Here is a 13261-nt window from a genome sequence, read left to right as displayed (position 1 = left end):
ACCAATTCACCAATTTGTCAGTGTTAGTTTGAGAGAGAAAAGCAGCTAATCTCTCCTCTCTGCTCTCTATTGATCACACACTTAGACTCCACTTCTCTGTCTAAACACTATTGATTCTCTCTCTCTCTCAATCTCTTTCCCTTCCTCTCTCTCTGTCCTGCTCTCGCCACATACCACAGCTCTTAACACATCTTCCCCTTATACACTCTGACTACTTCTAGGACAGTAATCTGAATGACTGAGAATCTGTATCCTTGTACATGACTACTTGAAAATGTTTAAGCATTTACAGAATAATACTTTTAGTTCTATCAGTATTGCTGTTTTAAAAGCTTACGAACTGTGCAGAGCATTTTAGAGTTTGGTCCACAAGTGTCACAAATTATTGCTCCCTGCTGCGTGCATTAAAGCTTATGCATGGCATCATTAAAAAAATAAATTACTTAGCAACCCGTCTACAGCTGGAATAAAGAACATGATTAAAAATTCACTGCTGGGTACACTGTCTCCTGGCTTTGTTTTTCAGTCTTGACATCACAGGCTGCACTTGAAAAGGAACCACATCCCTGTCAAGATGAAGGCTATGTAGAAATTAAAGAATGATTATCTTAAGAAAGATGCTCTCCCTCATCACTGTAACATCAATCTAAATTGTGCAAACGTCTCTGTTTGATTGGATTTAGCTTGTGGGGACCCCCTGTCATGACGAGTTGTATTTGAAATGTATGCTATGAAACGGGAGCTGTTTTTTGAAGACTGGATGATGAAACAGAGATAGCAAATGAGGGCTCAATACTGTGTCAAAAAACAGACATTGATCTAAAAATATGTTCCTTATTTTCATGTCATTTTCATTAAAGAGGGGGATTCCAACTTTTACTCACAAAAAAGGCAGATCAATGAATAACCATCCTACATGTGGTATCTCCTATTTATAAGACTTGTCCACCCTCTACTGGTGTAAGAAATCCATTACAGACCTTTGGCTTCACAGGTTACAAAACACCAACACATGGCTTGTGTAACTCAAAATCAGCTGTTGTTTGGTAACCAGCACTTTGGGTAGCTGCAGGACGTGGAGCGCTTATTTAATGCTAAACCAAGACATGTTTAGTGTACTGTAATTTGACATCGTTTAGCAGGTATCTTTTTATTGTAACCTCTCACCTGAAGATGCCTCCTTCGGCGGGTGCAACCGAAGACAGCAAAGCCTTGGTGAGGAAAGTGCTAAGGGAAGTTCTGATGGGTCGTGAAGATCCAGAGGGCTTTTTCGCGATGTGTGTATCCGCATTGGGGCACCAGGAGACCAGGTCACAGTTTCTGTCCATCATCCAGCCCCTGTCCACGGCAAACATCTCCATGCACACCGTCCTTACCTCCATCTACAACGAGTACTTCTCAAAGGTAGGGGATTGTCTGTCGAAAAAAGTTACAACAATGAGGTTTCGGTCGATTATAAAGTGGTTACATTTACACTACCAGTCAAAAGTTTGGAAACTCCTTCTCATTCAATTGTTTGTATTTATTTTAGTTATTTGAAACCATGTAGATTAATACTGAAGGCATCAAAACTATGAAAGATCAAGGCTCATGGACTGTTCCGCAGCCGCTGTCCACTCAGCACGTCAGGAGCTGCCTGCTGCTGACAGACATCTGCGGTCCAAACAGAGACTCCCAGAGACTCCCCGTTTTTTCAGAAAGGAATTCTGAATGTTTGTTTATTTATTCAGACAATTTTAATTATCTTATTGCTGTTATACATCAAAACACATTTTATTTCAGGGCCACTTGGGCCCTAGATAGTTAGTCCCCCCCACTCCCCCACTCCACTAGCCTGTTTGAAGCTAATAAAAGAGAAAAAAAACACCTGTTAGCCTATCACACTCTCCAACAGTAACTTCAATTATCCAAAAAACAACTTTGCTTTGCTCCTTTTCACATTGTTACCATTTTGTAAAATTGTATGCTGTGTTGTTGCACATTTTGCACTTAAAGTGTTTCATATGTACAACAATTATAAGCAGTTGCTTTGGGAAAATTTATATATGAAGACTTGTCTTTATGAACTTGCAGACTGAAGATGATGAATTGGAAGTTGCATTGGCTCTCTCCTTACTGGAAATGAAAGATAATCATCGGTCAACCCCCAGCCAAGAGTCACTACACCAGCATCTTCATGAAGGACTGAACCAGAGAGGCGCTTGTCAATCAACCACAGTGTCTCAGGCTCTGGGGAGCAGCCACAACCAGCTAACAGACGTAGTTGAAAGTAGAAAAAACACCAGCTTGCCCCAAACTGGGGCCTGGGGCAAGTCTAGATCACTGAAGACAACCAGTGAGAATAAGCAAGGAACAAGCCCTACTGTATGTACCCCCACACCTCCTGGCATCGTTTCTACGCAAGACACAGCGAAAGAAGGTAAACAAGTGCTCGAGGGAGATCTGAATCAACCAGAGAAACCAAAACGCTCTAAGAACAGGCGACAGCGGCGCAAAGACACTTGTCAGCATGTTGTAGGTTTGCCTGTATCTACCTCTGCACCACCGCCAGTACTGCTGTGGTTCAGGAGGGACCTGCGACTTTGTGACAACCCTGCTCTCAATGGCTCACTAGAGGCTGGAGCACCTGTCATTCCTGTCTTTATCTGGAGTCCTGATGAAGAAGAGGGACCAGGAGTTACGGTGGCCATGGGGGGAGCATGTAAGTTGGCAGTGGAATCACTTATCAAGGCTTAGTAGGGATCCTACTTGCCTTTTAGCTTAAATAAAGAAGTAACATTTTTTCTCCTTACTGTTTTTCACACGTTTTTCTTCTGACAGGTAAATACTGGCTTTATCAAGCTTTGTCTTGTTTCTCTTCATCTCTGGATCGCATTGGCAGCCATCTTGTCTTCCTCAAAGCAAAAGGAGAGGGGAATGAGGTTGGATCATCACTGTGTAGTCTTAAGGAGCTGGTCAAGGAAACAGGGGCAAGAACAGTTTTTGCTAATGCCCTGTATGAGCCCTGGCTGAAAGAGAGGGATGATCATGTGGTGTCTGCTCTTCATGAAGATGGCGTGGAGTTCAAGATGTTTCACTCCTACTGTCTCAGAGACCCTTACTCTGTCAGCACGGAGGGTGTGGGACTCAGAGGTTAGTCTCAACAAATGAAATTTGATGAGCTGTGGTTGTTTAATTTTTTGTGGTGAATACCAAACCTCTAAATCTTAATAGAAATGTTTCTAATCAGCAATGCGTTGAAAATTATGTTACATTTTGTGGTCTTCTTGTTTCAGGAATAGGTTCAGTGTCTCATTTCATGAACTGCTGTAAACAGAACCCAGGATCTGCTTTAGGGGTTCCTTTGGACCCTCCTGTGTCTCTTCCCACACCTGTTCACTGGCCTAAGGGTGTGCCTTTGGATGAGCTGGAACTAGCACGCATGCCCCGCAGGAAAGATGGCACCACGGTCAGTAGCTTAAGTAGAAGAAAATTACAGCCCAAAATACAGTTAAGATAAGATCATGAGGTCCTCATGGTTTCCTTTTGTACATTTTGGCATACAGATTGACTGGGCAGCTAACATCCGTGAATCATGGGATTTCAGTGAAGAAGGAGCACATGCACGACTTGAGGCCTTTCTTCATGATGGTGAGACATTGTAAACATTGCATTCTCTGGTTGGGAAATGGTATGAAGTAAAGCTTTGACCTAACAGCAGATTATGATTCTCCTTATTTGTCATAGGTGTGTATAGATATGAAAACGAGTCAGGCAGGGCGGATGCCCCAAACACCAGCTGTCTGTCTCCATACCTTCACTTTGGTCAGCTTAGCCCACGCTGGCTATTGTGGGATGCCAAAGGGGCCCGCTGTCGACCCCCAAAATTCCAACGCAAACTGGCATGGAGAGATTTGTCTTACTGGCAGTTAACATTGTTTCCTGACCTCCCTTGGGAATCACTCAGACCACCATACAAGGTAGAGTTTAAAAAGCTTAACTACTCTTCAGTTTCTTCATCACTGTCCAATGCTATAAAGGTCTTTATTACAAAGCAGTTTTCTCCCACTGGTTATTGTAGGCTTTGCGGTGGAGCAGTGACCGTGGTCACCTGAAGGCTTGGCAGCGAGGTCGGACAGGTTACCCTCTGGTGGACGCAGCAATGAGGCAGCTGTGGCTGACAGGATGGATGAACAACTACATGAGACATGTGGTGGCATCTTTTCTCATCGCATATCTCTACTTGCCTTGGCAAGAAGGTTATCGCTGGTTCCAGGTGAGACCTGCATGCATACAGATTTAAGTTCACTCAAATACATCACATACAGCTGAACAAGTAGTGACTGTTTCCAATCTGTACATGTATTTAGGACACGCTGGTGGATGCAGATGTTGCCATAGATGCCATGATGTGGCAGAATGGGGGCATGTGTGGTCTGGATCACTGGAACTTTGTCATGCATCCCATTGATGCAGCGATGACCTGTGACCCCAATGGCACCTATGTGAGGAAATGGTGCCCTGAACTTGCTGACCTGCCTGATGAGCTCATTCACAAACCCTGGAAATGTCCTGCATCCATGCTACGACGCGCTGGTGAGGAAACCATAATAGTTGGGCTGTTTGCTACATAATACATTCAAAAAATTGTGCAGCCCTAAAATCACTGTTGTTTTGAAGCCGGCTTAGTACAGTTTGTTCCACACTCTAAAATACAAATCTCTCCCTCTTATTCTTTAGGTTTGGTGTTTGGCCAGACATACCCTGAGCGAATAGTCACAGACCTGGAGGAGCGAAGGACTCATTCTCTGCAAGATGTAGCTCTGGTGCGGAGAGAGTTTGCCCAGTATGTGGACAAGCGCTCTGGCTGTGACTTGGTCCCTCTTCCCCCGCGTCTGGTCTCCGAGGCTCTGGGTTCATCAGGTGTGGTGAGGGAGGGAAAGCAGTTCCTGTTGCCTGTTATCACCCGCATGGAATTCAAACACCAGCAAGAAGATCCAGATGCAGATGCTGCCTCAAATCCCTACAATGCTGTCCTAAAAGGATATGTGAGCCGCAAGAGGGATGAGACCATCGCCTTCCTCAATGAAAGAGACTTCACTGCCAGTGTGATGTACGAGGGAGTCCAGAGAAAGGAGAGGCTGGAGAGTGATAACCGCAGGATAGAGGGACTCCCTCGGCCTCCTGCACCTCGGGGCAGAGCCAGGAGAACTCCAACAGCCAAGGACAGGTTTTCTATAGTACCTGGCGGGGCAGTCACTTCACTTGGCTGATCCAGAGATCAAGACTTAATGTTTACAGCTAGATGACCACAAAGTTACATGACAATAGTTACTAAAAAGCTGAACTTATTACAGACCATTAATCACAAAGATTATGCAGAAACAAGCAAGAAAAGTCTCAAATTTTAAATGTAGTTTAACCCACAGATGTGGCTAAGATTAGGAAAATGGATGGAAACTAGCAAGAGAAAGTTTCTGTACAGTTAGTGAGTAGATCTTACATTTTGTACAATAAATATTTAATATATTCTCAATTATTGAGCGATGGGATCTTTTTTTAAGTCAGATTTTAACAAATAAATACATGCATGCATTTAAGTTGATAGTGGAAAAATATTGACTTCTGATGTGTCTGACTTCTAAACCGAGGTGTATTTTGTTGTTTACAAAATGATATAAGTATTAAAACAGGTCGAGTTATCAGGTGTGTGGAAATAAGTCAGTTAAGTTAAAAAAAACGTTACCAGGTAGAATTTGTTTTTCTTTCCAATTGTGAATGCAGGTAACATTTTGTATACATTTGTATAAAAGGGTCATACATTCGGTTTGAAATGCTGTTTGTGTGTGCACTGAACTGGGTTCTCTTTATTTTTATTTGTTCTTTCTGTACAAAATTATATTATATGACACTGACATGGTGCCAGGTACACCAGCTGTTCAATACCTCATTGGATAAGACACTGTTTCTAAAATGCTCTCCACACTTTTGATATGTTATGACTTTGAAAAATAAAAATAAAATAAAAATAAAATGTTTCAGGAAATGTTTATTTATTTACAGGTCCTGTATCTACAGTGTTACTGTCACACATGCAGTGTAGACCAACTTTATTGTTAATACCATAAAGAAAAGGTGCTTTTTACATCTAACAATGTTTCACAACCTATTTTCAAGTTTCCTTATATGACTGAAATGCTTAGAAATTTCTGCTGAGTCTCAATCTCTCTAGTATGGGGTTTTGAGGCTGCAACAACTCATAAATGGATGTTTCATCAGTGCAGATGGACAGTCCTAAAGTCAGTCTTTAACAGTAAATAAAGGTCTCCTAATGTTCACAGCATTACAAAACTGGCAGGTCAGCAGTCTGAAACTGTTGAACTCCACTGGTGAATGCTTAGCGCAGCATTGTAACTGACACAGGCACTACTTGGGGGTTTTCCTGCCAGTTATGTTCATAAAGAAGAGAGGTCTTATGTTAGAAGAGGGGGGTTGTGTTAGTCTTCAATGGAGCGAATGTATCTCTCATAAGCCGCTTCGTCCATGAGGGCGTCGAGCTCAGCAGGGTTAGCGATGGTCATCTTCATCAGCCAACCTGTATTGAGAGGGTTAAAGTCAGGTTAATCTATCAGTAAATCAGTTTCCATACTTAAGTGCATCCATAACAAGTCACACTTTTAACATCACTACCATAGTTCTCCCCACTTTATTATTCAGCAAAAGTATGGAAAGGTTACCTTATTAAGACTTTCAGCTTGCATGAATTAGGTAATTCATCACAGTGGACACAGTTGTCTTATTGCCCTTCAGTAACACCATAATTCTGACAATAGTAGAAGGCAGACTGTTTAAGGGTGATAACCTAAGGCTAGGTTCACACTGCAAGGCTTAATGCTCAATTCCAAATTTTTGCTCAGATAGGATTTTTTGTTTGCCAGTTCACATTACCATCTATAATGTAACTTGTATCCGACCTGGCTCCGAACTGCCCCGCATGCGCAAAAGAACAGTAACAATGACGTCACATGCAGCTGTTTCACAAACGTAAACATGGAGGTAGTCAGCATTTTCGCCTTTGTTACAAAGTTTTTGTGCAGTGGGAGTCGGAGAATGACCAGGTGCCGAGGAGGTCAAGTATAAAGAAAAAGAGAGCCAAATTGCTTGTTCTTCTGTGTCCCCGTTCGGCAAGTTCTTTCGATGTATTTTCAAACACAGACCATTTACAGTATGAACCCTCAAGCTTTGCTTGTATGAAAGTGTCACCCCATATATTTATAAGGTCCAAGACCTTGCTGTACCTCCATTGACTTGCTCCATCGTTGCTATCCTCCATTTTAGCAAGGCTACCGCCGCGCAGAATTGTGACGTGTGTAGCTATAAAGTGACGTGAAAGTATCAAATGCGCATCAAATCCACCTTGGCCGTTCACACTGAGGTCACATTGAAAAAATCTGATCTGTATCTGATTCAGGACCACATATGGAAGGGGTCCAGATTTGAATGTTCACACTGCCTCTAAAAAATCTGACCTGGTCACTTGACCCCAAAAAATCAGATTTGGGCCACTTTTGCCTGCAGTGTGAACACAGCCTAAGTGGATGTTCATCTTTATAAAGTTAAGTAAACCTGTTAAATGTTTGGGAGGGAGGGAGAAACACATCAACTGATATAAACATCAAATACCACAAAAATGTAATGTACACAGGAGAATTAACTAAAATATGCAGAGTATAATCGTTGATATGAAACGGATATTCTGCAGAGATGTTCCGAAATATTGCATATGGTATGATGTTTTTTTTTTTAAACACAAACTGGCTTCATCTCAGATTGTCTGCAGTGACTACCTCATATATTATGTTGCACTACTGCCATCTACTGTTCAAAATGTAATGCAGCATGTCAGCAGATCATTACTCTGCTATGATATTATAAGTAAAACCTTTTTTAACATACAGGTATGCATTTCAGAATCTGGCATATGTCAAGCATTTATTACAAATGATTGGGTTGATTACATTTTTTCCTTGTTTTTCACAAAAAGTTGTCTAAAATATAGACTCAACTCTTTGATTTTGTTTGCAAAATAAACATCGGTCTAAAGATAGAATTGATAAATGTTTTTAGGAATTAAACAAAGGCCAGTGTTTTTACACAGACTGTAAAAACATCTCTATCATCACAAAACTGTGCTCATGTTTTAGTTCTTGAGCAAATGTTTCATCGTCTTTCACTTTCATAGTCTGTCCTGGATAACAGACTGAGCTACAGGTAGTGCACTTACAGTGGATATTAAAAGTGAACACACCCGTGTTAAAATGCCAGGTTTATTGATGTAAGAAAAAGAGACCAAGATAAATCATGTCAGAACCTTTTCCACCTTTAATGTGACCTATAACATGAACAATTCAACTGAAAAAAAAAATGGAAATCTTTTAGGGGGAAGAATAAAAAATAAAAAGCTAAAATAATGTGGTTGCATAAGTGTACATACCCTTTAACTGTTTGAAGCACCTTTTGATTTTGTTACAGCACTCCGACACGGTAATATTTGCCCATTCTTTTTTACAAAAAAGCTCCAAATCCATCAGATAGTGAGGGCATCTCCTGTGCACAGCCCTCTTCATATAAGTATGATGCTGCCCCCACAATGCTTCTCTGTGGGTATGGTGTTCTTTATGTGATGTGCAGTGCAAACATACCTTTTGGAATTATGGCCAAAAAGTTCAACCTTGGTTTCATCAGACCATAAAACATTTGCCACATGCTTTTGGGAGACTTCATGTATGTTTTTGAAACATTTCGCCGGGCTTGGATGTTTTTCTTCATAAGAAACGGCTCCCGTCTTACCACCCCACCCATAACCGAAACATATGAAGAATAGGAGAGATGTTGTCACATGTAGTACAGAGCCAGTACTTGTCAGAAATCCCTGCAGCTCCTTTAATGTTTCTGTAGGCCTCTTGGAAGCCTCCCTGACCAGTTCTCTTCTCGTCTTTTCATCAGTTTTGGAGGGATGTCCAATTCTCTAAATGTCACTGTTGTTCCATATTTTCTCCACTTGATAACGGTCTTCACTGTGGTCCATGATATATATCTAATGCCTTGGAACATGTTTGTACCCTTCTCCTGACTGATTATTTCAACAATGAGATCCCTCTGATGCTTTGGAAGCTCTCTGTGGACCATGGCTTTTGCTGTAAGATGCAACTGAGGAAATGTCATGAAAATCCTCCTAGAACAGCTGATCTTTAATGGGATTAATTAAAGTCACTTTAAATTATGACAGGTGTATACTGACCACTATTTGTCATGAGTTTGAATGTGATTGTTTATTCTGAACACAGCCACATTCCCAGTTATAAGAAGGGTGTGTACACTTATGCAACCACATTATGTTAGTTTCTTATTTTTTATTCTTCCCCTAAAATATTTCTTTTTTTTCTCAATTGAATTGTTCATGTTATAAGTCACATTAAAGGTGGAAAAATTTCTGACATGATTTATCTTGGTCTCATTTTTTTTACATCACAAAACCTGGCATTTCAACAGGGGTGTGTAGACTTTTGCCATCCACTGTATATCTGTTTGTGCTTACCATCTTTGTAGCAGGATTTGTTGACCAGCCCAGGTTTGTCTGCCAGCAGAGCGTTGACCTCTACAACTTCCCCAGTCAATGGAGAATAGAGTTCACTGGCTGCCTTAACACTTTCCAGAGCTCCAAACTCATCTGTCAGAATCAATGTGGAATAAAAAAAAATTAATCCTCTCAGAAAAACACATCTTTCTGTGCAACTGTTATTGACCTTGAGTTGAATTAAGCTAAGAGTAGATAAAGTACTTTTATGATAACACTTTAAGTATTAAAAAAATGAATGTCATTAACATGTCAGAACAGATGCCTTATCGCAGAGTTTTTCCATTGGTCAGATGTCATTAATGCAATAGGAAACAGAGGAAACATTAAAACAAAAGTCAAACACTTGATATTTTGTTATATTAGTTTCATCTGTTGAAGCTTGTCAATACACCTCTGACATTACCAGTGGTGTAAAGGAACAAAGTAAAAGTACTTTGTTACAGTACATAAGTTGGTTTTGGGATTATCTATACTTTACTTGAGTTGCTATATTTTTTGCAGCTTTCACTTTTACTTTGCTACATTAAAAAGAAAAAAATGATACTTTTACTCTGCTACATTTATATTGTCACCATCGGTACACGCTACAAAATAAAATGTGAATATAATTGTCTCATGATGTATTGATTATTGGGACTGGGCGTGTTCAGGTGCAAATAACTGGCGCTCTCAAATCAAGCTGAGGCTCATCTCAGCAGACCACACACAGCCTGCGAATATTCATCAGTCTCAACAGCATGATGGAAGCAGCCTCATCCACTGGTGAGAGTGGACATACCGCCACACCTCCACCTGCTAGTTTTGCTTCAGGAGAAGACGGACTCCTGTGGCCATATCTAAAAAACCTTTTCACTTTTGTCGGGGATGAAAGATTCATCCTACAGGATGAAGTGCCTCTTGTGTTTGCCGAAAAACACAGAAATAATGGCGTTTCAAAACACACCGCCTAACCTAAAAAAACACCATGCGGTAAGAGAATGAACTAACTGCAGTAATAAGTATGGATACCATATTGAAGAAGTACAAAGAAATGATTTTCATGAGGTACATGGAGGAAGACAAGTGTTGAGAATCATGAGGGGTTTACTTTTGTTTGTCAGTGTAAATATGAAGATAATATATGAAGATTTGACTTGTGGGAGTGCACTAGTATAATGCCAGATAATAGTGAATGAAGGGGTAGGATTAGATAAGTTTTAACTTATTCCTACTCCTTTTCGCACATGTAAAGTAAATTGTTTCAGTGCTTGCTAATATTGATTTTGATTATTTTGTGTAACTGTTTGTTTTTTTCCTGTATGTTTGTATAACTATTTCTTTTTTTCTACTTGTATGCTTTTTTTTTGTATTTTCACTTTTACATTTTCAAAATAAAGACATCAAATCAAATCATATTGTCAATACTGAAATCGTTCCCTGCCGTCTGCAAGCTGTCTGTGAAGCTGAACACACCTCTACCTGCCTCTGCAGAGTGTGAACGACTATTTAGCATTGCAGGGCTTGACTTCAGCCCACGAAGAGCATGATTCAACTCTTGCAATTTTGAAAACCAACTTCTGCTGAAGATGAACCGCAAATTTGTGGACTTTAATTAAGGAAGGAAGGGAGCAGGTGGGAGGGAAGGAGGGAGAGAAGGAGCAAGAGGTGAATGAGAGAGGGAGGGAGGGAGGGAGGGAGAGAGGGAGCAAGAGGTGAAATAGGGAGGGAGGGAGGGAGGGAGCAAGAGGAGAATGAGGGCGTGAGTGAGGGAGCAAGAAGTGAAGGAGGGAGGGAGGGAGGTAGAGAGGGAGGGAGCAAGAGGAGAAGGAAGGAGGAAGAGAGGGAGGGAGCAAGGGGTGAAGGAGGGAGGGAGAGAGGGAGGGAGGGAGCAAGGGGTGAAGGAGGGAGGGAGAGAGGGAGGGAGCAAGAGGAGAAGGAAGGAGGGAGAGAGGGAGGGAGGGAGAGAGGGAGGGAGCAAGAGGGGAAGGAGGGAGGGAGGGAGCAAGAGGAGAATGAGGGAGGGAGTGAGGGAGCAAGGGGTGAAGGAGGGAGGGAGAGAGGGAGCAAGAGCAGAATGAGGGAGGGAGAGAGGGAGGGAGCAAGAGGAGAAGGAAGGAGGGAGGGAGGGATGGAGCAAGAGGAGAATGAGGGAGGGAGGGCGAGAGAGAGGGAGCAAGAGGTGAAGGAGGGAGGGAGCAAGAGGAGAATGAGGGAGGGAGAGAGGAAGCAAGAGGTGAAGGAGGGAAGGAGGGAGAGAGGGAGCAAGAGCAGAATGAGGGAGGGAGAGAGGGAGGGAGCAAGAGGGGAAGGAAGGAGGGAGAGAGGGAGGGAGCAAGAGGTGAAGCATGGAAGGAGGGAGAGAGGGAGGGAGCAAGAGGTGAGGGAGGGAGGGAGGGAGAGAGGGAGGGAGCAAGAGGAGAGGGAGGGAGTGAGAGAGCAAGAGGAGAAGGAAGGAGGGAGGGAGCAAGAGGTGAAGGAGGGACAGAGAGAGCAAGAGGAGAAGGAAGGAAGGAAGGAGGGAGAGGGAGCAGTAGGAGATGGGAGCTGAGGGAGGGAGAATTAAACTTAATAAAGTTTGTGAGAGAAACAACTATTTCTTGCTGTTTTGTTTCTTTGTACTTTTACTTCTGATACTTAAGTACATTTAATTCGAGCTACTTTAAGACTTTTACTGAAGTGTTTTTTAATGGGTGAATTTCACTTTTACCTGAGTAGATTTCAAGTAAGATACCTTTACTTTTACTCAAGTATGATACCTTTACTTTTACTCAAGTATGGCTTTCAAGTACTTTATACACCTCTGACATTACAAACTCTCCAGTGGGCCCTGCCCTGAACTTCATACCTTGCTGAGCCAGCTGTGTTCCCACCTCTGGTAGTCCACAGTAAACTACATCTCCAAGAGCCTCCTGCAAGTGACAGAATGCAAGGTCAAAGGTAGTTGAACAATCAATCACGTGATGCTGGCTTGTGTGTGTATGTGTGGGCGCGTGTGCATTGTGTGACTCACCTGGGCAAAGTTGCTTATACCCACAGTCCCATTCCCATCGTCTTCCACTCGAATCCATTCGTGCTTGTCTGTAAATTTTAGTGCTGCAAAACAACAGAAGAGACTCAGAACACAAAAAGCCCCTTTGAGCAGACTTTATGTGATTTGTAATCACTGACCAGTCCGGCACAAATAAGAAAAACAAAGAGACATGCAGCAGCAGCGTCATCATCTCTAGTGTCCTCTCCTCTACGTTAGCTAACATTACCCATTAGCAATCACACATCTTAGCTAACATGCTAAAATAAATCAAAGTGACAGCGGAATACCTGCAGATAATCGGCTAGAAGATGCTATAGTTCTTCCGAAACAAGGTTTAGAAACACGTCGCCACGGGCAAAGTGGTGCCGAGCGGCTAAGAGCAGGCAAAACTGTAATAAAGTTGGAAGACACGGAGCGGAGGAGCCCACAGGCCGCCATGTTTGTCGCTGACTGATGACGAAAGCAGTGGTTGTATTCTTCTTGATGGAAATGCAGTGCAGGGGTTGCGCGCTACTGCCCTCCATCGAAGAAGAGTTGAACTCGCAGAACAACAATCTGCATTATTTTTGGTCGGTTATTTGTGAGTTTGCATAGTATATAGACCAGTTGTGTGAAACTCATTTCAGTTCTTG

General features: G+C 42.2%; 2 protein-coding genes across 2 annotated transcripts; one reads left to right on the top strand and one right to left on the bottom strand.

Moving 5' to 3' along the window:
• Nucleotides 1-966: 966 nt before the first annotated feature.
• si:ch1073-390k14.1 (deoxyribodipyrimidine photo-lyase) lies at nt 967-6000 on the top strand. The gene is made up of 9 exons (XM_034685392.1): nt 967-1404; nt 2074-2701; nt 2821-3132; nt 3276-3448; nt 3546-3630; nt 3727-3959; nt 4061-4255; nt 4350-4575; nt 4720-6000. The coding sequence occupies exons 1-9, from the start codon at nt 1174-1176 to the stop codon at nt 5250-5252; spliced, it is 2616 nt and encodes an 871-aa protein (XP_034541283.1). The 5' UTR covers nt 967-1173; the 3' UTR covers nt 5253-6000.
• An 8-nt stretch (nt 6001-6008) lies between these two features.
• On the bottom strand, nt 6009-13103 carry LOC117814206 (glycine cleavage system H protein, mitochondrial-like). Its single transcript, XM_034685393.1, has 5 exons — nt 12917-13103; nt 12609-12691; nt 12444-12507; nt 9578-9709; nt 6009-6574 (listed from the first exon to the last, which is right to left on the bottom strand). The coding sequence occupies exons 1-5, from the start codon at nt 13065-13067 to the stop codon at nt 6477-6479; spliced, it is 528 nt and encodes a 175-aa protein (XP_034541284.1). The 5' UTR covers nt 13068-13103; the 3' UTR covers nt 6009-6476.
• Nucleotides 13104-13261: the final 158 nt, after the last annotated feature.

Source organism: Notolabrus celidotus, chromosome 6 (assembly GCF_009762535.1).
Source record: "Notolabrus celidotus isolate fNotCel1 chromosome 6, fNotCel1.pri, whole genome shotgun sequence".
Taxonomy (NCBI): domain Eukaryota; kingdom Metazoa; phylum Chordata; class Actinopteri; order Labriformes; family Labridae; genus Notolabrus; species Notolabrus celidotus.
Note: the sequence above shows the minus strand (reverse complement) of the source record. Positions and strands in the feature narration are given on the sequence as shown.

What these genes read in the sequence shown, in the direction of transcription:
- LOC117814206 (XM_034685393.1), bottom strand. Translation starts at nt 13,067, where the DNA reads ATGGCGGCCTGTGGGCTCCTCCGCTCCGTGTCTTCCAACTTTATTACA. An exon ending in TTCTAGCCGATTATCTGCAG is followed by an intron (nt 12,692 to 12,916) that starts GTATTCCGCTGT and finishes GTTGTTTTGCAG; the next exon opens with CACTAAAATTTACAGACAAG. An exon ending in GTATAAGCAACTTTGCCCAG is followed by an intron (nt 12,508 to 12,608) that starts GTGAGTCACACA and finishes TGTCACTTGCAG; the next exon opens with GAGGCTCTTGGAGATGTAGT.
- si:ch1073-390k14.1 (XM_034685392.1), top strand. Translation starts at nt 1,174, where the DNA reads ATGCCTCCTTCGGCGGGTGCAACCGAAGACAGCAAAGCCTTGGTGAGG. An exon ending in AAGGTTATCGCTGGTTCCAG is followed by an intron (nt 4,256 to 4,349) that starts GTGAGACCTGCA and finishes ACATGTATTTAG; the next exon opens with GACACGCTGGTGGATGCAGA. An exon ending in ATCCATGCTACGACGCGCTG is followed by an intron (nt 4,576 to 4,719) that starts GTGAGGAAACCA and finishes CTTATTCTTTAG; the next exon opens with GTTTGGTGTTTGGCCAGACA.